General features: G+C 42.7%; 2 protein-coding genes and 1 long non-coding RNA gene across 12 annotated transcripts in view; 2 read left to right on the top strand and 1 right to left on the bottom strand.

Moving 5' to 3' along the window:
• Positions 1 to 1,175: 1,175 nt before the first annotated feature.
• Positions 1,176 to 15,136, bottom strand: creb3l3a (cAMP responsive element binding protein 3-like 3a). 6 transcript variants are annotated; one of them, XM_052072875.1, is made up of 12 exons: positions 14,914 to 15,136; positions 13,762 to 13,846; positions 10,944 to 11,029; positions 7,946 to 8,068; positions 7,581 to 7,824; positions 6,990 to 7,123; positions 5,877 to 5,987; positions 5,695 to 5,801; positions 4,707 to 4,775; positions 4,431 to 4,515; positions 2,522 to 2,615; positions 1,176 to 1,836 (listed from the first exon to the last, which is right to left on the bottom strand). In XM_052072875.1, exons 5-12 carry the CDS (start codon positions 7,822 to 7,824, stop codon positions 1,532 to 1,534), a joined length of 1,149 nt encoding a protein of 382 aa, XP_051928835.1. In that variant the 5' UTR covers positions 7,946 to 8,068; positions 10,944 to 11,029; positions 13,762 to 13,846; positions 14,914 to 15,136; the 3' UTR covers positions 1,176 to 1,531. The 6 variants fall into 6 exon arrangements, with proteins under 6 accessions (XP_051928835.1, XP_051928836.1, XP_051928831.1 ...); XM_052072876.1 differs by lacking the exons at positions 13,762 to 13,846; positions 14,914 to 15,136 and having other exon boundaries at positions 10,944 to 12,172; XM_052072871.1 differs by lacking the exons at positions 10,944 to 11,029; positions 13,762 to 13,846; positions 14,914 to 15,136 and adding an exon at positions 9,086 to 9,636 and having other exon boundaries at positions 7,581 to 7,827.
• LOC127605429 (uncharacterized) overlaps positions 9,725 to 20,447 on the top strand; it is a 249,819-nt gene continuing 239,096 nt past the window's right edge. Inside the window, exon 1 of the long non-coding RNA XR_007963586.1 lies at positions 9,725 to 9,954. This is a non-coding gene — a long non-coding RNA (uncharacterized LOC127605429). The remainder of the gene's footprint in view (positions 9,955 to 20,447) is intronic.
• Positions 17,519 to 20,447, top strand: part of celf5a (cugbp, Elav-like family member 5a) — a 235,405-nt gene continuing 232,476 nt past the window's right edge. For 2 of the 5 annotated variants that reach the window (XM_052072852.1, XM_052072848.1), the window contains exon 1: positions 17,521 to 18,085. In XM_052072852.1, the coding sequence (XP_051928812.1) occupies positions 17,683 to 18,085 (403 nt within the window). In that variant the 5' untranslated portion in view covers positions 17,521 to 17,682. Of the gene's footprint in view, positions 18,086 to 20,447 lie in introns of all 5 variants that reach the window. The other 3 variants (XM_052072850.1, XM_052072851.1, XM_052072849.1) reach the window with 3 other exon arrangements.

Here is a 20,447-nt window from a genome sequence, read left to right as displayed (position 1 = left end):
CTAAATTCACATTTTAGCTGACTTCTTTTTACCAGATCACAGCACAGCTGGCATGTGACCCTCTCTCTTGTGCTCTGCAATAACCCGTCACAATGTTTTGTTCCGTTTCAATGCAACCCTAACACATTTTTTCTCCTTTAGGACCTGATAACAAAATTTCCGATCCAGTGAGCAGCCACAACCCTTTTATGCCACCGCTGTTTGGTCACGCTTGCAGACGCAAGCCTCTCAATAATGAGTAAACATGTCAATAAGTGGGGATGAAGGCTAGCGATAAGGGGTCGTCTATTCAACCTTTAGCCTAGTTTTCTCCCTTTCTATTGTCCCTGGTGACATATTTGCCCTTTCAGAGATTTCTTGTTTATCCCAGTGTGTTGCAGGCAGAAGAACCTCAGAGTATGTGCAGTCCTTAAAACAATATTAATCAATGCTTGGCACAGTATTTGGACTCTACCTTTTTTTCAGCATTTTTTAGTCCATCAATCAGTCCATAAAAACATGTATTTGCATTTGTATCTTGATTTTTAAGCGATTATGGGTTTTTACAATACAGCTGTGTCTTGCAAGTTGAATCAATCTTTATCCCAAATCATATTTTCCCATTGAAATGAATGCAAATGGGATTAATCCATTAAAAAAAACTCAACAAAATATGTCGAAACATATATTTTAATAGGTAGGGGCAAACTAAGGGGAATATCGCACTTCATAATATTGCCCTTCATAAAAAACAGACAATCATTCTTCAGGCCGTTTGGCCGTTTTAGATACACATGGTGTGATTCTGGTTGTTTTATGTTTAGTCTGACTGTAAATTTCAACTGAGGGTGGCATTAAACTGTATGATATTTTTAAATGATTGTAATTGTTCACTGTTTTCTAAGCTCCTGCTTGTTTTAGAGTCTGGTGAATTGAGTTCGTCTGTACAAGTCAGAGCAAAAAAATCAGCAGAATCCCAGATGGTAAATTACAGTAAATCAGGTCACTTGAATTTCAAAACTCCATACGGGCAAGTCCAAATTCTTCAATGCAGAAGCATGATGTGCTGCACTGAGGTCAACTGGAAGAAGAATGTGATCCCTCTGGAGTGTAATACATGTCATTGTTTGTTTGTGATGCTGCTTGATCTGTGTAAGAAAAGTACGGTAGTTCCTTGATGACATACAAAAAAGGTAACTTTAAAAAGTGAGTTTTAATAAGTTTAAAGCATCTGGGAGGTGTGAAATTATACAAAGAATGTTTTTATATGTTTTTGCATATTGCAGATTTTCACCTATGAGTCTGAAACATACCCTCCACAATAAAGGGAATGAAGCTATTGCCCTGTGAGATCACACTAGCGGTAATCGCTTGTGGCTCGAAATGGCGCAAGTTGAGAGACAATTAGAGTGGAACAATCAAAAATGCACAAACGGATAAAAAAAAGAGCATCACAAAAACAGGACTGCAGAAACAGAATTTTCAAGACATGATTGAACTAAAAAAGCAGCCTTAAGAAAAGAATGATGACTGATCAAAGAAATTATAGCTTCTACATGTCATCAGCGTTTGGCGGCAACCCGGCGGAGCGTTTAGGATCCAAAGTCACAGTGGCTAAGTGGCCGGTGACGGGGTCCACGTGGAAATGACCCAGGCTTTCCTCTTGGCTGCGGTTCAGAGACATGGCGTCCAATTCTTGGTTCAGCTTCATGTTCCCCATCAGGGTGGTGATTTCCAGTCCCGTATCTCCTGAGAAATGCGCATGCACTGACTTCGATTCGTCTTGGGCGGGCAACGGAGGATCGATGACATGCAGCACGCGGGAGGCCTGCATGTTTTGCAGGGACCGTGACTGGACTGTGAGAAAATAGAGAGTCCATCATGAGACACACATCTGCGGAAAATCGGATTATTACTTTACAGGCTGGCGTCACGTTAAGCAAGCATCCCCTACATACCAAGTACATGTATTTTGTAATGAGTCAATGACTACACACCATTAATAAAGAATCGAGAGCGTAGTCGAGTATAAATTGCCTTCAAAGCCAAACATCTGCATCTGATGTCCGTGCCAAGTTCTCCCTCAGTTATGAATAGTAAAAAGAAAATCCCCGACATGCACAACATTTTATTCAATTTGATTTATTTTTGCCCACTGCACACCAGGTTGCACATAAAAACACGAGCAACATATACGATGTAGTGTGGTTCTTATTCTCTGTTGTAGCAGACCAGCCCCCGGCTCCTGCCCAAAGACACCTTTGATAGGCTCCAGCAAGCCCCGCGACCCTTGTGAGGATAAGCGGATCAGAAAATGGATGGATGAAAACACACCTCTCCCCCCAAAGAAAGAATAAATCGATCAATAAAATTAAAAAAAACTAGTTATTATTGGTCACTGTACTTTCACACATCACTTTTAACGGTCAACTCTGGGAGGTGGTGCTTGGTGGTGGGTTTGTGGCTGTCACTCACAGGGGGACTTGGCTTGGTTGTCAGGTGAGTGCATGCTGGGATTTATTTGCCATTCAAGGTTACTCACTTCTTACTGGGCTGAAGTCTCCTTGGCTGACTTTGGTGTCAGCGTAGGGCTTGAGGCTCGGGAAGAGGATTAAGGAGAAGGACAGCAAGAGCACCTAAGGGGGTGGGGATGAAGAAGTCAAAAGTAGATGAGAATGTGGAGGGCGAGGTAAAGAACACTTCTTGCATATTTTACACAAAATGCATTCAAATTTAACATCTGAAAGAATGCTCAAATAAATGCCTCCCTCGAAAAAAAGCCTCCTTTTTCCATTGGTGCAAAATAACCAAGTAAACATTGTTTATGACTGTACTGAATGTGATTTTCCAGGAATTTCTACTCTGCCTGATGACTTGTTTTTTTTCCCCCACAACTTTTGACACCTCCCTAATTTTGAACACGGCAGAGATGGGCGCATTAGTAAATTTTGCTGCTCCGTCATTCACCATCAGCCGATCCATCCATCCGTCATTGTTAGTCTGTCATTATTTCAAGCCAATCAAATCTGTCATCGTCAATCCATCATCATTATTTTAACTGAGCTACATTTTTACAATTTTTTTATTTTTAAATTTATATTATATATATATTTATAATATATTCATTCATTCATTCATTCATCTTCCGTACCGCTTGATCCTCACTAGGGTCGCGGGGGGTGCTGGAGCCCATCCCAGCCGTCTCCGGGCAGTAGGCGGGGGACACCCTGAATCGGTTGCCAGCCAATCGCAGGGCACACATAGACGAACAAGCATCCACGCTCACACTCACACCTAGGGACAATTTAGAGTGTTCAATCAGCCTGCCATGCATATTTTTGGAATGTGGGAGGAAACCGGAGCATCCGGAAAGAACCCACGCAGGCCCGGGGAGAACATGCAAACTCCACACAGGGAGGCCGGAGCTGGAATCGAACCCGGTACCTCTGCACTGTGAAGCCGACGTGCTAACCACTGGACTACTGGGCCGCCTATATATAATATAATAATTTAAAATATATATATATATTATATAAAAATGTATATATTATATTTTTTAATTTTACGATTCTCAGTGGAATCCCACTCCGGTGTGAGGTGCTAGCATGTAAAGTGAGGCGCGAGGGGCGAGAACCTAGCTAGGAAGCGCCAATAAGAGGAATGAGATGAGCCCCTAGTCAATGCAGTCCTCTCGAAGCAACCTTGTTGTATATTCACACTTGTGAACAAGCACACGTGAGACACACGTTCGCACGTTTCCATCGGTCGTCGGCGAAACGGGAGTCCGTTAGTGACGGACTGAAAAGGTCCTTTGTGACGATTTCTGGTGAAAACTCACTTCTGTTTGTGCATTGTCTGTCCGTTTTTTAAGTTTCCCCATCATTCGCTAGCAATGTGCCAGTCATGGACTGGCGGACCTTCCGCCACCTCTGTCGATTATTCTACTGAAGGATGCACGGTGGAAAACTGTTAGCATGTCTTTCTGACAGGTCTGGGTTTCAAATCTTGGCTTATTTAGTGAATGATTTCATGACAGCGTAATCAGAATCAATCACCCGAATAATGAACAGCAGCCATGTGGCGACGTGACTGATCTTTGTTGTGTATTTTGTGGATCTTTCTGTGCTTCCCTAGTTGACACAATAATGTATTCAGTGACTGGGTTCTGACACACATTTATATTCATTAAAGCGAAAATTTCAAAATATTCCTCCCCTCTGATAGCCTGGGGCGGCGTACTCTGCGCTCCGGTGCTGATCAAAGGCCGAACATGGCTTCCATTCAAAAAGGGAGCCTTTATATTTGCGGATTGTGCTTTTTTTTTATGTCTCTTGAGATTGTCATGTCATGATTGGCCTTTATTTGGCTCATTCACATTTTGGCTTACTGTCAGAATGACTTTTGACGTTTTTTTTTTTTGGAATGCCGCATCTTGGCATATGAATTCATACCATCACACATGTCCCAGTCTGGGCTGACTTGTTAGATGTATTCATGACCAGAGCTTGGAGCCGCCGCAACTGTTCCATTAGTGATCTGTGGAGACAAATTCATGAAAAAATAATCGTAAAGAAAACGAGGCCGGAAAAAAAAAAATTGGTTGTATGAGCGCTGGCGGTCAAAGGAAAATATAGGAGCAGTTGTGAAGTGGATGACTCCTTTAGGATTACAGCTTGAGTCCTCACACATGGATCGCAAAATAGAAGTCCCATTTTAAAATCTCTTACATGTTACATTTCTCCAGCTGAGACACTTTCCGCTGCAGCTCTTGGTTATGTGCGCTGCAGGTAGCCATCCTGAAAACATACAGAAAAATAGAAGTTGAGTCCGGGAGCACCTCTGCGCTCAAAATCGGAAGTCACACCATATAAGTACACTCACAAGATTGTTCAATTCGATTTGGTATCTGAGCAGAGCACTTCATCATGTCCATCACATTTTGATATGATGAGCGCAAGACAAAACCTACCAATCGTAAATCGGTACCTCAACACTGTGAGACGTGGGAGTAAAAGATTGCAGAGCGTCACCCACATCACCAGTTTCAATGGCAACAAGTAAGCATCGGTCAAGACTGATGAAATGCCTCAGTTGTTTCTTTGACAGCTTTAAGGCTCACAGGCCGTCAACAGATCGACTATCAAGTACCCTTGTTCCACAACGACACTTCAGGAACAAGAAATGAGAGAGACGCTGAGGATGGTGACCCCCGACAAAGCCAACGGCCCTGATTCACTAAAACCTTCAACCTGTTTCTGTCACAAGCCATCATCTCTCCAATGCCTGAAGTAGTCCGTTTGAATCCCTTTCGCCAAAAGCCTACTGTGGTCAGTCGCAGCGACTTTATCTGCATCTCGACCGCCATCTGCCACTGGATTAAATATGCAGTAGAAATGACCGTGAAAGCAGACAATCAGAGTACGACTTCATCTTCAGTAATTTGGTTTGCAAGTTGAACTCAATCATGAGTAAGAAATGGTAAACAATGACCGAAGCTAACCGCAGAGCTGATGGGCAGCCTTTAGTTGCTGCTATCTTCTAAAGATCAAGCTGTATTGACAAGAGAAGTGCCTCACCACCGTACTCCGGAGATATTAACAAACCCAGGACATTGGCAAATACTGAGAAGCAATGAAAGACCCAATGGAATTTTTGTGATGCCACTGCTCAAATGCTCACAGCAATGTAAATGTGATGTGTAATTGGAAATGTTACCTGCTCTCCAGTCCATCAATGTACTCTTTCTTCTTTTTGCGGCTCTCCTGGGCGGACTGCTTATTGCGAATCTTTCTTCGTATTTTCTTCAGGATCCTTTCTTCGTACTGATTGGAAAAGGGAGACATTCTGAGATAAGGGGGATTGCGAGCGGTTGAAACATTTTCGCTGTAATAACGAACCTTGTTGAGTGGCAGTTGGCCGGGCAGAGTCACACCCTCCTTGGCGAGGAGTTTCTTCTCGTCCTCATTGAGAATCAGCTCTTGGATGGACTGTTGGTATGGCTGCGGAGGCTGGAGGTGAGGCAGTAATGCAAAAGTGTAATTCAGCAATACCCCCGCTTCATTACATTTCCTTGCTGCCGTTGGCCTATTACAGCTTCTCTGCAGTCTCCCTGCTGCCTGGCAAGGACTAGTTCAATTAGCAGGCCACTCTCATTCCTCCCCTAACCCTCAAGAAATTAGAGTGTGATAAGACAAGCGGCATTCCGCCACTCGCATTAATCAACTGTGCTGGAAAGCTTGGATCAATACTTGAAGTTTCCCGACTGGTCTTGTGTTTGAATAATTCAAATGAAAAGGACTGAAATAATTCCAATAAGAAACAAGCACACTGCAAAATCTTTCATGTGTGCTTGACACACTTTGTATATTTACATATGAGACATATGCTTGCTTTTAGTACGATCACCAGTGCTAATGCTAAAGTGAATGTAAAATCCCATTGACATGCTAATGGTGATTAGCATTGACTTTCAGGAGTGATATTCCTTCACAGCGGTCAGCCATTATTGTGCCCTGACTGTTCAAGAATAAAGTGTTCAATGTGCAGAGATGTTTAAACTTGGGGGTGTTGGTAGTTTTGAGTAGCAGAGTGTTATTTAATAGGTTTTGAAATCAGTGAATAATTGGTTTTAATAATTGTGATTTCAAGATCACAATGTTGTTGTTGGTTTTTTTTTTCATAATCGCCCAGTAGCAACAGTTACTTTTAAAAGCAAATCATCATGAACATCACCAAGTTAGTTTTTAAAGGACTAATTGGTGATCAGTCACCAGATTACTTTTAAAGGTAAATGACAACACTGATTGAGCAGTGACGTTTAAGCCTCCAAATGATGGTTGCCGCAATGTCTCTCCTTGTTTTTACGCACAAAGCAAATGTCGAGCTGGCTCATCCTGTCAACAAGAGCTTCAAAGTCAAGATTTATATTTGGAAATATAAACGGCGTTTGAGTCAGAGCAACCTATTATCACCGATAAGCATTGCATCGCCTTCCCCATTTTGTCTCTTACCGGCTCGGCGGTGCCGCTCAGGAGCAGATCCTTCACAGTCAGACCTGAGCCGGAGCACAGTGGCGCTCTGTTCATGTCAGAAGAATACTGTGGATATTTCATCCTCTCTGCTGGGAATTTGTCCTTCCAGACATCTTCACAAACACACACGAGAAACCCCCCCCAAGACGAAATGATGATACACATAGCGAAAAAGTGTTGACACAATAACAGTAAGTCTGTTTATGGAAATTGTGGATAATGATAATGTGTTGGCATTTCAGAGGAAGAAATAAATTGCTTTGCCTTGTTTTGGGGAATGTGGTTTTGATTTGATTTTCTTGTATTTCAGCACTGGAGAATTGGAGGCAGATTAGGTTGTCATTGCAACACATATTGGCTGGGGTATAATTTGACCAAAACATTAAAAAAAAATAAAAAAATAAATAAAAACAACTTCAAACGATTCATTCATGAATGAATGAATGAATGAATGAATGAATGAACTTCAAACGACGTGATTATGCGAGGCGATTCGTGGTGATTCGTTTGATTAAATAGCCTCATTGCTAAGATCATACGAAGCAATCTATGACTGAAGGGGTGACTTACTAGGTTTAATGGGCACTTGGGCCTCCAAGGCAGCTTTGGCCTGTGACCTCGGACGCAAACAATGAACATCACCGGAGGGACTCTCGGGTCTCTGGGGGCTATCCATTTGATCTGAAGGCGGGTCCTCGCTGATACCGCTATCGCTTGGCGAAGGGGACCAGATCGGCGAGTCCGACACCGATTCGCCTCCGCTCAGGAGGGCGTTGAGGAAGTCGGCGTCCGCCTGTTCCGTCAGCTGGAGCATCTGCTGGGGTGGAAGGTGCTTTTGGTTTTTCTTGTCTTTTAAATCGGACAACGTGCTGAGATGATTGTGGATGATTGTGTGTGAAAAGTGTCACGGCGGGTGATCGACGGGCCTTACGTACATTTGGTTCCTGCACAGGCCAGTGGTGCTGCTGGTGGCCTTGTTGTCCCGCTTCCTCGTACCGGAGGATTCCATCATTGTGATCAAACAGCCAATCGAGAAGCTCCGTGCCATCGTACGTCTGCTGTCATCGTGACATTTACAAAATTGTCTCTTTCATGCTTTCTCAAGCCACGCTAAGACATTGCAAAAGATCACCACTGTTGCCCCAGCTGCTGCTTTGCAACCGATCATCATTCTTCCTAAACGAAATGCCAAAACAGACTTTTGTGATCGTTGTTGGGTCTTTAAAGGTGTATGCATGTAAATTCAGGCGAAAGGAATGAAGTCATGGGCTGCGCATTTGCAATCCAACGCAAGGGCAGAACGATATTTGAAGATTTACCAGAACGCGAGCTCAATAAAAAAAAAAAAAAATCTTTAGAACTGTTCAGTTACTTCACCAACAAAGGATATCATGAAAGCGCCAACATAAGATCTGTATTGAAAATTCTGCCTTTGCAGACCTAATGACTCACAGTTTTGATTGACACTCCCACAAAGATATGCAATGAACAACATGTTTATTACGGTAGTAGTCACGTAGCTGGAATTGCGATATGTTACTTTGCCAAAGATACCTTTAACAGCGCAGCGTATGACATCATCCAAGCGCTTTGGATTCAATAATCAGAGAGTTTTTTTTTAAGGTTAAATGATGACGATATTTTGATCCAAATCATATCACCAAAAATTCAGTCTTTATAAGTATAGTGACACTCAACAATATGAGTTGAACGATATTCATGGGGTGGTCAGCAATGAGTGAATTAATTCTAGAAATGTCCCTTTTATGGGAACTGTACCGATGTAAGTCATGTACCCGGAAATAAATCTGTTTTTATCCATCCTTTCAATTTTGACTCTTCATCTAACTTCAAGATTAAAGTCGTCATAACGTCGCTCTACTTTTGACCCTTGCCAATTTGTATATTTTATGGTATATTATACCCAGAGAGAAAACAACACAATTGCTGATAGCGTGTCCCACAGTAAAGAGATTTAAACTATAGACTTTGCTCTTTCTTACACACCAATCGTAATTGTCACATAGAACCCACTAACAAATATTATATTGACTGCATTGAACTCGATTATTTACCTGATCAGGGTAGTGCTCCATAGTTCCCCTGATCGGGTGGTAAACCAAGGAGGCTCCCCAAAACAAAACAAAACAAAATCCTAGTCAAAATATCCTGTTTTAGGGAGAAGCTCTGACGATGAAGACTTTCTATTGAATCATTCAGCTGCTCTTGTAGGGTCCAAAGTTGAAACTCCAACACAGCACACCCAGCCTGACTGACTGCTTGGCCTCCATTGGCCCATACCAGATAGAACCTGATTGGTCGCTGAGGCCGAGCAAACAACCACACTGCTACACATCTGGAGAGCGTCTCCACTTGACGATGGATCACACATCGCAGGGGCCAAAGTCTGTTGCTTCTTTTATTTTGGTAGCTTATTGACATACATCCTTTTAACCTTTGCCATACATTTAGGGAAACAATAGAAACGAAACGACGACGGCTCCTGCCGAACGGTGAACCGCAGCACTTTGAACAGTAAAAAGTCATCGAATCACCAGTGAATTATAACAGCAATTTGAGAGAAGAGCGGATTCAGATTGGAATTGTGCACAAAAGCAAATGTTACAAAACGCCAGGCAAGAACCAATTCTGAGAGAGAACATGAAGAGGGCAAACCCCCCCCCGATGAGGACGCAGTTAAAAGTCACATGACCATCATTTTTATTCTTTATTCTTTGTTTTTTACATTTTGCAAAACTCTTATTTATTGTCTTATAATCTAATTGTAAAATGTATTTGTTACACATTTTGATGCATTTTTATGCTTTAGAAAACATTTATGTCAGAATTTTGGGACGGATTAGGGCATTTACATGGAAAACGCGTCTCTACTTGCAACATTTTCTTGTGAAGAAAATTCTTCCAGAACCAATTAATTTCGTAAGTAGCGGTACCACGGTATATGCCTTGGCTCAATTAAGGTGGGAATCACTGCCTTGGATTAAAATGAAATTGAACTTTGCGTCTTCTACATCTCGTAAATATAAAATATGCTGAATTATGTTGTTGAGGTGATTATTATAGCTTCCTAACTGCACTTAAATCAGTGTGGCATTATCATGCAGTGTTTAAGCTGGGCTGCATCCCGCCCAGCATGTTGCGCAAGTAACCCTCAGGAGACAGCTTGCCTTCCAAATGTAAGGTCAGCAGGTTGACTGCCGTGTGAAATATTCATTGAAAGGTGTCTGGAGGAAGAAGTTGAGCTTTTTTTTAATTTACTACAGCACAATTTCCAGTGCTTATAATGTTTAGCAAATTCCTCAGAGAATCTCGACTTGAGATAAAGGAGGGCAAAAACCTGCATAATGCCTCCATTGTTCGCCTCGCTGTCTCATGATGAGTTGATATGTCGTTTGGCAGCGAGCGCCCATTTCGCCGTCTGAGCATCACTCCCCTCTCGCTGTTTGGGGCCACATATGTAAAATTAAGGTCAAATGATAACAGCCTTCTAATTGAAAGTTAGGATAGAAATATGCTAATGAGCCTTTTAGAGCCTCTGGAAAACAACATCACGCTGAGATGTAACGATGGTGAGAACCAAATGCCATTCTTTAGCCGAAATGCCAGTCTGACAACTGTGGTGCGCTCTTAAGACCTCTCACGTGCGTTAACATTGATGGGAGGATTCCCATACTGTCAATTGGAATATCACCTGGATGTACTGCAGTACTCTGCAGTGGTTCTCAAACGTTTTATGCGAAGTACTACCTTCCAAAAAAATAATTACTTGTTCCTCCAAGTACCACCTGGATTATCAATATTAACATTCAAAAGCAGTTGTGCAGTAGGCCCAAGTGTTCATGTACAGGTATGTTCATGTATCATGTGATATTTAACACTCCTGGATGTACTCAATTACTTCTTAAAAGTTACCTCTCTTGGGAGCAGTCCTGGTCAGTCGATGCAGAATCAATACAACAAAAGGTTCACTTCACTCATCGCCACATAGCCCTCCTTTTCTGAGCCGGAAAGGAGGAAGTAGGAGAGAAGGGCAGTGGCAGTAAAACAGGCCAAAGTCAACGTCAGTGGGTGAGGCAGGGCAAGAAACTGGTTGCGAGGATAATTGACTAGGCTTTAGTGATGTGACATGACAAAATAAAATGTTAATTGGCATTATCTTGAAAATACAGGCCTCTTTTCAAATAAATGCCTTACTTTTAACCAGAGTACCCAGACAAAACCCACGCCGGCACCGGGAGAATATCCAAACTCCACACAGGAAGGTCAGAGTGGGAATGGAACCGAGTACCCCTGCACTGTGAGGCTGACACACTAACCAGTCGCCCACTACGCCTCCCCACAAATAAATGTTTTAGAATACATTTAAAGTAAGTCTGTTTATCGGTATTGGTATACACCTTGCCATACTTTTGGAAAGCCTGCCGATCCTATTTTGGGCGACTGGTAAATGTAACATAAATAAATATATAAATACATCTAAAAAGCAGTTACACCAAAAGATGGCGAAGCAGGAAGATCAGTGCAGCCAGTCAGTGTGATTGGCTCATTTGCATCAACTCTCTCATCTGAGTTGGCCTCAACATCAAGGCTGAGCAACTTCCCTGATGTGTGTGATGTCACACCCAGTAACAGTCTGTGTTGGTGCGGCGCGAAGTTTCACGCCTGTGCTGTCAGAAAGTCGCAAAGTCTCTGGGAAAAAGAAAAAAAGTTATAAGGTATTGATGATAAAAGGCGGATGAGTGGTTAGCACGTCTGCCTTACAGTCTTGGGGTTAAAAGCTTGAATCCAGGAATGTATTACGTACATATGTTAGGGGTGAGCATTTCCAGAAATGGCAATTCGATACAGTTTTGACCCGAACGGTCCTTTGCAATCCTACGATGAGCCATTCATGACACCACACGCAAAATTAGCAATTTCCATCAGTGCTGCCGCAGATTGTTTTGTTTATAAGCACTTGCGAGTGCCTACCTGAGGTGATCTCATCATCATGATAGTAACGCTGATATTGGACACAGTTGAGAGTACAAATGACACACAAACACAACAGGAGAGGCAAGCTTTTTTCTTTAAGACGAGACAAGCACATCCCTGCTGTGTATTGAGCTGTTTTGTTGCATTGATTTGGGCCACAGCACATTATGTTACCCCCCACACCCCTCATCCACCCCCCACCCACCCATATTGACTGTCACCATTCATTCTGCACTGGTCTACAAAATAAATATATTGGCACCGATATATGTATATACTTATATATATATCCATTGATCCGTGGGTGATTATTATGTAAAAACCGAGTCTTGCTAACAGGCATATTTTCAGAAACCAACCAAAATATCTACTAATTTGACACTTGATGGTGAGCAGGTACTCTAAAGACGTGAATAAGTGTTTACAAAGCACAAAAAAGTCAGATTTTCAAAATATATTCACTTAACAATGTGATGAAAATATGTCACAGCTATATAGTGGTCTTTACATGACAGATATTTTTTGTTGCAGTGCCATCTGCCGGAATTACGGATTTGGTGGGGCAACGTCCCTCTAGTCACTGATGCGAAACTGGCCTACTGATGCCTCGTCCTTCTTTGAGTGGCTCTGGACACATGTTAAGGCTAGTTGTTATAAATTCTGGGTCAATCAAAGTATTCTTTGTTCATATTCAGTGTCCACCGCACAACGGTGAAATTTTTCACTGTCCCGAAAGAGTCCATCCACAGAGGAATTTTTTTGTGCGGCCCAATTTTTTCTGGGGTCTTTTTATGAATAGGTGAGCTGCTGCGATCTGTTTCCGCCATGGAGGAATGGCTTTTCGGCCTGTAATTGGCTTCTGTCAGTCGAGAGCTGGTGCTGCAGCTCCACATCCCCACATTTCAAAGCAAAGTCGACTTGATGAGACTTTCATCTGCTGCACCTAATTTCCTTGGTCCACCAGTGAATTCCCTCGCGACCTTTTTCCCGCTGCTTCCAAAGATGAGGGGGAACTTCTAAAGCTTGATACAGTGGCCATATATACAGTGGAGTTTCCTGCCTGCACAACGCCCCTGCCCCCAACTCAGTTGATTTTCAAGCCACGAGTTAGAGCTTATCTTCATATACCATGTATTGCTCGAGCACGGTCATGTTAACCAAGATTAAATAAAAATATTGAGGTTGAGAAGTGGAACAGAGGCAGCAATCCAAACACTATTAAGACTCTTAAAGCTACATTGCGAGCATAGTAGTTGAAATGTGATCCCGAGTTTAGTTTGTCGGGGCGATACGGAGATGGATCCGTAATCTGTTCGTCGTGTACGACATCGTTCCTGCATTTGATGGAGTCGTGTGACATTGCCACCTACTGGCCTGGCATTCACATTACAGTGTCTGCAGGCGCTCGTTCCTGGGAATCTTTTGACAATGTTTTCATCTGTTTGTAACACATATTTCTCCAGAATCCTTTTTTGCATTCATACACAAGTTTACTCCAGCTGCATTTATGCCCCAATGAATGCAGTTCTCAACAAGTCTGGACTAAATAATGCCAATGACATAAATGCCACTGACCTTATTTCTTTTGATTAAAGCCAGCCACCATTTTTAAAGGGAGACGGTGGCGTGAATGCATTAGTGTTTGGTTGTTGGTTAAAGATTTAACAAACCCAGCGGGACACTCCTGGAATAAATACATCTCATGCTGCGACAAATCTCGCAGAGTGAGTGACAACACCACCGCTCGGTGGATTACCTGCGGTGATGGCTGCCAAACCGAATGACTTGCTGTTCCAATTCCTGTCTGCTTGTTTGGTATCCATTTGATACAACTGGTGCTCCTACACATGAACATAATCCACAGATGACTTGATGATGACAAACGCACACAAAAAAGGTGCAATCAGTACAATCACACAGAAACCCAATTATTTCTCAGACTGGCTTTTTTTCCTTCTTTTTTTCCCTCAGCCAACATAGCTGTTTTTCCTCTGGATCTTTTTGTGGATGTGTTTGTATTGGTTTCCCTATGAATAGGCTTTGACTCCAACCTTCAACCTCCATTCATTCTTTTTTGATGATTGCAGACGTGTGTGTGTGTGTTTACTATATGAAATCCTATGCTTCTTAAATATAAATTTAAATGAATACAATTCAATAAATACCTTCTCCAAAAACTATGCACCTTGGCAAAGGTCTGTGTTCACTGATTGCTCTTGATCGTTTTCCCACCTTGAAATTGTAACTACGTTGATGAAAAAAAAAACGTTTGGCTGACATATTGTGCACACATTTGGCTTGCATTTCTATTTAAGCAGTCACCCGAGAAATGGTTTCATAGGACTTAAACCATTTCGGACCTGGGAGAAGAATGAGACGTTGCTGCTCTCTGCTGGTTTAAAACTGCAAGTAAACATTGAATTATGAACTTGAAGAACAGTATAGCCTCTGTGTCGTCTTAATATTAACATATCACTGTACAGTACTTTGTTTAAACAAAGGGACATATTAGAAGAGTAAAATAATAATGTGTATAATAATAATAATAATAATAATAATAATAATAATAATGTTAAAATAAAGTTTTCTGCTCCAAAGGGGGCAAAATTGGAGGGTATCCGTGTTTATGCTAGCATGATGATACATCTCTTCAAATTGTCATTTTACGTCACAACAGTACAATATTCTACTGTATGTCTTAATTTGCACATTAAGTACGTAATGGAAGAACGTTTCCTTAATTCCATTTTCAAGACATAACAATGCGTGTGACTTCAATAAAATAAAACACAGAAAAGAGAGTCTGAAAGGTGTTCATCTGGATTAAGATCACATTAACGTCATACGAACAGCAAGCAGTCCAGTGTGACATTTATAGAAAATTGTGTTTGGGGGGAGGGAGACTCACCTCGAAGCAATAATCTGAAGGAGATGACAGCAGTGGACAGCCTGCTGACCGTTTATCTCTTGTCTTGCAAAACAACAATCACAGTTAGCGATAGCATTTGTTTTGAACCCTGTGGATGAGAAAATGAAGCTGCTAGATGGCAAAATTGCTTCCCCAGACCCGGTAGCTCTGATTAGGTAAATTACATGGCATTTTAAAAATGTCGATATTGTCTCCAATAGTGCTGCATTGTACAACACAGACAATAGATAGTCCATCAAAATCAGAATGATGCTTTTTATTCACATCAGAGAAGAATTGGGAGAGGCAGCCGCTTCATGCAGACACAAACAGAGGATATTCCTAGCAAAATAGCACATTGATTTAATTCTCATACTCTATATAAACGAAAGAAGATAAAATGCTGATTGGAACTTGCTTGTTAGACAATGTTACAATGCTAATAATAATGATAATTATAAAAACAAAATAATTTGAATAACAAAAAATATTATTTTCAGGGAAATCATCTACACTCAAAAACAAGCAAGCAAGCAAACAAACAAACAAACACAGGTGAACTCAAAAGTTTCAAGGCAGTACACTTGGATAACATTTAAAGTTGGACAAACTAAATGCTTTAAGTTTTGCTTTTGTAAGAGTTTGCTTTCACACATTTCACAACAAAGAGTTTCCAGAGCTGTTATCGCTTGCATTGCAGTTTCATAAAAAATAAATAAAATTTTCATTTCTTTGAACATGTTGCAAATGCTTTGGCACATCCATGCAATTGACTATCTACCCATTCACTCAATCACTTGATTGGTGGGGCAGTGCTCAAATTGCCCCAATGGCAAAATCACACCCTCTGAAAGAAGAAAATTGTTCCCTTTTTTTCTATTTGGTCTGCCATGACATCATTGTGAAACTGTGAGGGGAGCACGAGGTGTTCAGTGTTGCAAAATATGCCCGTTCCACTGTGAAGTGACATCCGAGAAAATGAGGCAGCGATGCCGTGACGCCTCATCCCACCAGAGACACCTTTATGCATCACTGACTTATAATGCTGATGAGATGTGAGACAAGCCTGAGGAGAGGAGCAACCGATTACTTCCAGTAAGGCGCAGCATTTTTTTTTTCAACTTCAGTCAAAAATGTTCTAACACTTCAGACCATCAGGGGTTTGAAATAAGGGTGTACCCTGACGTTTTCACACACACAGGCGCACACACACACACGCACACACACATTTTTACAAATGAGCTAGGTCGTGTCAGTGTTCACATATCAACAAGTGCACACAGCCAGGCTCAATGCAAAATGACCCACCCAGGGGATCCTTTGGCTCCCCACCCAGGGGTTTTGAAGTCTTCCTAGGCTTAAGCGATCGACCAAGGCTTCCTTCCTCTTGCCGTCCAGGGTGGTTAACAAGGAAGCAGAATGAAACGGCAGCTGCTGAAATTGTATGTAACTTTTTTACTTGGATCACTCTAATAGCGTGACCTTTATTGATTTCTTGTCTCCGCCTTGGGCCCTGCAAAGCACTAATGACATTGGTCAATAAAAACCATGAAGTGGAAGTTCTTTCCCGCCTGTGCACTCCCCTAAAAATAGTCTGAGATGCAGGGAGAGCGAAGTGGCGAATGGCAGCTCGGGGCTCTTGTTCAACAGGAGAGCCTCAGCTTGCTCTCGACACATGCAAGCCGGCCAATACGCCGAGCCGTCCGCTTTAACATTTCACTTTCATCCCGACCCAGCCAGCTCTCATTCAGAAAGGGGCCTTGACACATCCATGCGAGTAGCCTGCCTCCTTTAATCAATACATTCGGAATGGGCGACAAATAAAGCCAGCAAATCGTTCGGCTTCTGCTTCTGGCGTGGTGCTCTCTGGGAATGTGCCGCATAAAGGAATTCCTATTCAAGGAGAATATATTAACAAGTGACCTGCCCACCATCAAACCAAGACCACTTGCGTATCGACTATACTGTCAATGTCCGCCTGCTGTCGTCTTTCTACCGCCATGCAGTCCGTTCAGTGGAGCAGAAAAACATACTAAGTTCATCGAACTGACTGAGACTTTGCTGTTCATAGGACGACATTGGCATCCGATTAAGACACTAGTTCCAATGGCTGTGTGCTACTAGTATGGAACGCTGTTTGGGCATTATCGTTTAGCGTCAGCTTGATATTCAAGCACTTGTATGCTCTTTGTTCTCACAAGTAAGTGAGTAAGCTGTTCAGGCTGGCTTTTATGCTGCAAGTGGCTGATGAGCAAAAGACTCGCAGGTGTGTCAGAGAGGCCAGGTGCACCAATTAGCGAGCCGCCCAGTTCACACTGAAAAAGGGAACAACAAAAAGGAAGGGGCGACACAGTGGACAAACAATGCATCCTAACAGTAAGACTATCTATCCATCTATCCATCTATTCATCTATCCATCTATCCATCTATCCATCTATCTATCCCAGCTGACTTCCTAAAGTATAGTAAAAACATTGACCACTGGATGTCGCCCAAGAGCGTCTAATATCGCTTGACTGCATGTCCCTTCCACCATTCTGCTCCTCTTTGCCTTCTTCTGTCTGAGCGCGTGTCCGAGTTTGTGTCCGTGTGTGTGCGCGCGCGCGTGTGTGTGTGTGTGTGTGTGTGTGCGCGCGCCGGATAGAAAGTCACTCTGGTTTCCAACTGAGTGCCTGCTCTCTCTCACAGTGCGCGCGCGTTTGTGCGTGTGCGCGCGTGTGTCTACGTGTGTGCGTTGTCATTATTATCCACTCTGCTCCCAGCTCGAGAATGGCCAGATTCACTCAGACTGAAACAAGAAGGCAGCAGCAGCAGCAGCATCCTCCTCCTCCTCTTCCTCCTCCTCCTCCTCCTGAGCAGCATCCCGTTCCACACTCCTCCAGCCTGCTCCTCAGCGGACCGAGCCCGGCACCACTGCTCCTGTTCCCGCACCACCACTTCCAGCACCACCACCAATACGTCCAAATCCCACTGTCCAAACCCATGAACGGCTCAGAACCCATTTCACTTCATCCGGAGAACGGCGCCATGAAGGACCAGGATGCCATTAAGCTGTTTATCGGGCAGATTCCGCGCAACTTGGAAGAGAAGGACCTGAAGCCCCTCTTTGAACAGTTTGGGAAGATCCACGAACTGACAGTTCTCAAGGACCGCTACACCGGCATGCACAAAGGTACGATGGGTGACTCTCCAGCGCATTTTGCACATGAATTGTCATTTTAAAAGCACGTTTGTATCACTTTTACGCAATTACGAAGGAGATGTATCCGTTTCTTCACGTAACGCTGCGCGTTACGCGCCGTTTGCACAGTTTACGCACACGTCCTTTCCGCTTTCGTGACGCCTTCTTTTATTTCTTTTACTTCCGTTTGAGAGCGATGAGTGGTGTTATTTTATTGCCACCCCCCACGACCGACCCTCCCCCCCAAACACCCTTTGAACACACTCTTAAGTGGGGCAGAGGCGCTTGGAAAGGATACATTTTTAAAGAGCCAGTGCCATCTTTTCATCATTTATTCATCCATTTGCGTTCTTTAACCTCATCCAGCGTGCCATATAGATGTATAGATGTATAGAGAGGGATGGTAAAATCAGTTCAGAGGCATATAACATGTAGAGGGGTGCACCTCTACCCCTCAAAGTGTGACAACATGACTAATGCCTCCATGGAGAATGCCCCCCCCCCACCCCCACACCATGCTGCTGATGCCAGAGTGGGAGGCAGCATGGGTGTAAATCTACGCTGGTCTACGCTGTACACACTTGACAACTTCCACCTTCCGTAATGAAGTTGGTTACCAAGGGTAGGCCCGGGTGTTTAAATCACCAACAGGGGGCTTTGAGTGTGTGAGTGTGTGTGTGTGTGGGAGGGGGTGGGGGGGTCATTTCTTTAAACGACTTCATCCCCTTTTGCACTCCATGACAGCATGGTAGATGTCATCTTCTCCATCACCATCATTTCTTGCTTTGAGGCACAAACATTAAAAAGTCAATATTAACATTCAGATTTGCAAATAGTGACGCTGGAGCCTTTATTTCATTATTTATTTACTCGACTTCAGATGGGCTGGCCCCTTTACTTGTGCACATTATTTTTAAAATAACATGGAACACTCATACAGGCGTCATGGAATTGAGATCATGGAAAGGACTAGAGAGACACATTTTGTAGCTCCCAGATCGTCACATGTCCAAGGCTGGACCCCACAGTCTTTATCATCTTTGCTGGGGACTCTTTTCTGACATTCAAAACACTTTTAATCAGCTGTTAGATTTTGGTAAGTACCGCCATTTTGGTTAGCGACCGAGTTGAAACGAACAATTACATATCCGTCAAAAGTGCTCATGAACTGAGATTTCTGTTTTCTTTCTTTCTTTCTTTCTTACAGTACTTTCTCTCTTCCCACTAAAATCCAAAGCAAAAGCCAAATGGTAGCGGACACCATTTCCAGGCCTCATACCTCATTAAGTTCTTAGATGACACGAGGACCTTGTTCTGCATTTGCTATTCCACGCACATGCACTCATACACTTTTCATTTATTCATTCATCGGCGTGTGATTGCGGGCTCGCGTGTGTGCAAACACGTACTGAAGTGCCATTGCCCCGCGTTGCGTAATGATTGCACTATTTAGCTGTCGAGTAATTGTGGCTCCATTGCTAGCGAACTTCAGCTTCTTAAGTGTGATTGTATGGAGAGGAAGGGAAATGGAGCTTTGAAAGGCAAACCGCTAAAGGTTGGGCAATATATGGCGAGAACAATATATTGTGTTGTATTTGACATCTAACAGTTCATATTAACGTCACTGTCAATTACATTGTGATGTTTTTTGTGAAACAGACTTGCCTTAGTACACTTACTTTTACTTCAAGTAATTATTTGGAGGACATTTTTTTTCATGTTTGCATGAGTCATATTATTTGTAAATACTCCTACTTAAGTGCGTTTTTTGGTCTACTCTGTCCACCTCTGGCTCCAAACAACTCTATACAAGTGTTTGGGATTACAAGGGCATGTTTTGTAGAAACGGGACAACATTTGTTGTGCTTGTCACAAGGCCTTCTTCACTAGTGCACTCGACTCTTGGCAATTTCTTATCTTCCTTATAAGGAATACTACTAGGAAGACAACTCTTGGTGTTTCTCAGAGTTTAATGCAGTAATATAGCATGACCGCGACCACTATAAATGGTTGCAATTCCTTGAAAAGGAATTTCCTTCCACCCCTGAAGCCACTTTCACCTCATACAATTACATTTGGAAGGCAAGTAAGTCTATCACGAATAGACCCACAACAAAGCCTCAATAGCCTATGGTCAAAAAGATACAGGAAGTCTGCCATTTAGGTTTGAAGCCACAATTTCAAGCACATTTTGATCATTTGTAGACTCCCATCAAAAAATAGTTTAACCCCAGACATTTTGTCTGACTGATACAAAACGAGAACCACATATGCTCGACAGATAGGCAATGAAAAATTTTGATGACAACGATGAAACGCGGAATTCGAATAACTCAAAATATCTACAAGGTCA

This window comes from Hippocampus zosterae, chromosome 8 (assembly GCF_025434085.1).
Source record: "Hippocampus zosterae strain Florida chromosome 8, ASM2543408v3, whole genome shotgun sequence".
Classification (NCBI taxonomy): Eukaryota; Metazoa; Chordata; class Actinopteri; order Syngnathiformes; family Syngnathidae; genus Hippocampus; species Hippocampus zosterae.
The sequence above is the reverse complement of the archived record's forward strand: the minus strand, read 5'-3'. Positions and strand labels throughout refer to the sequence as shown.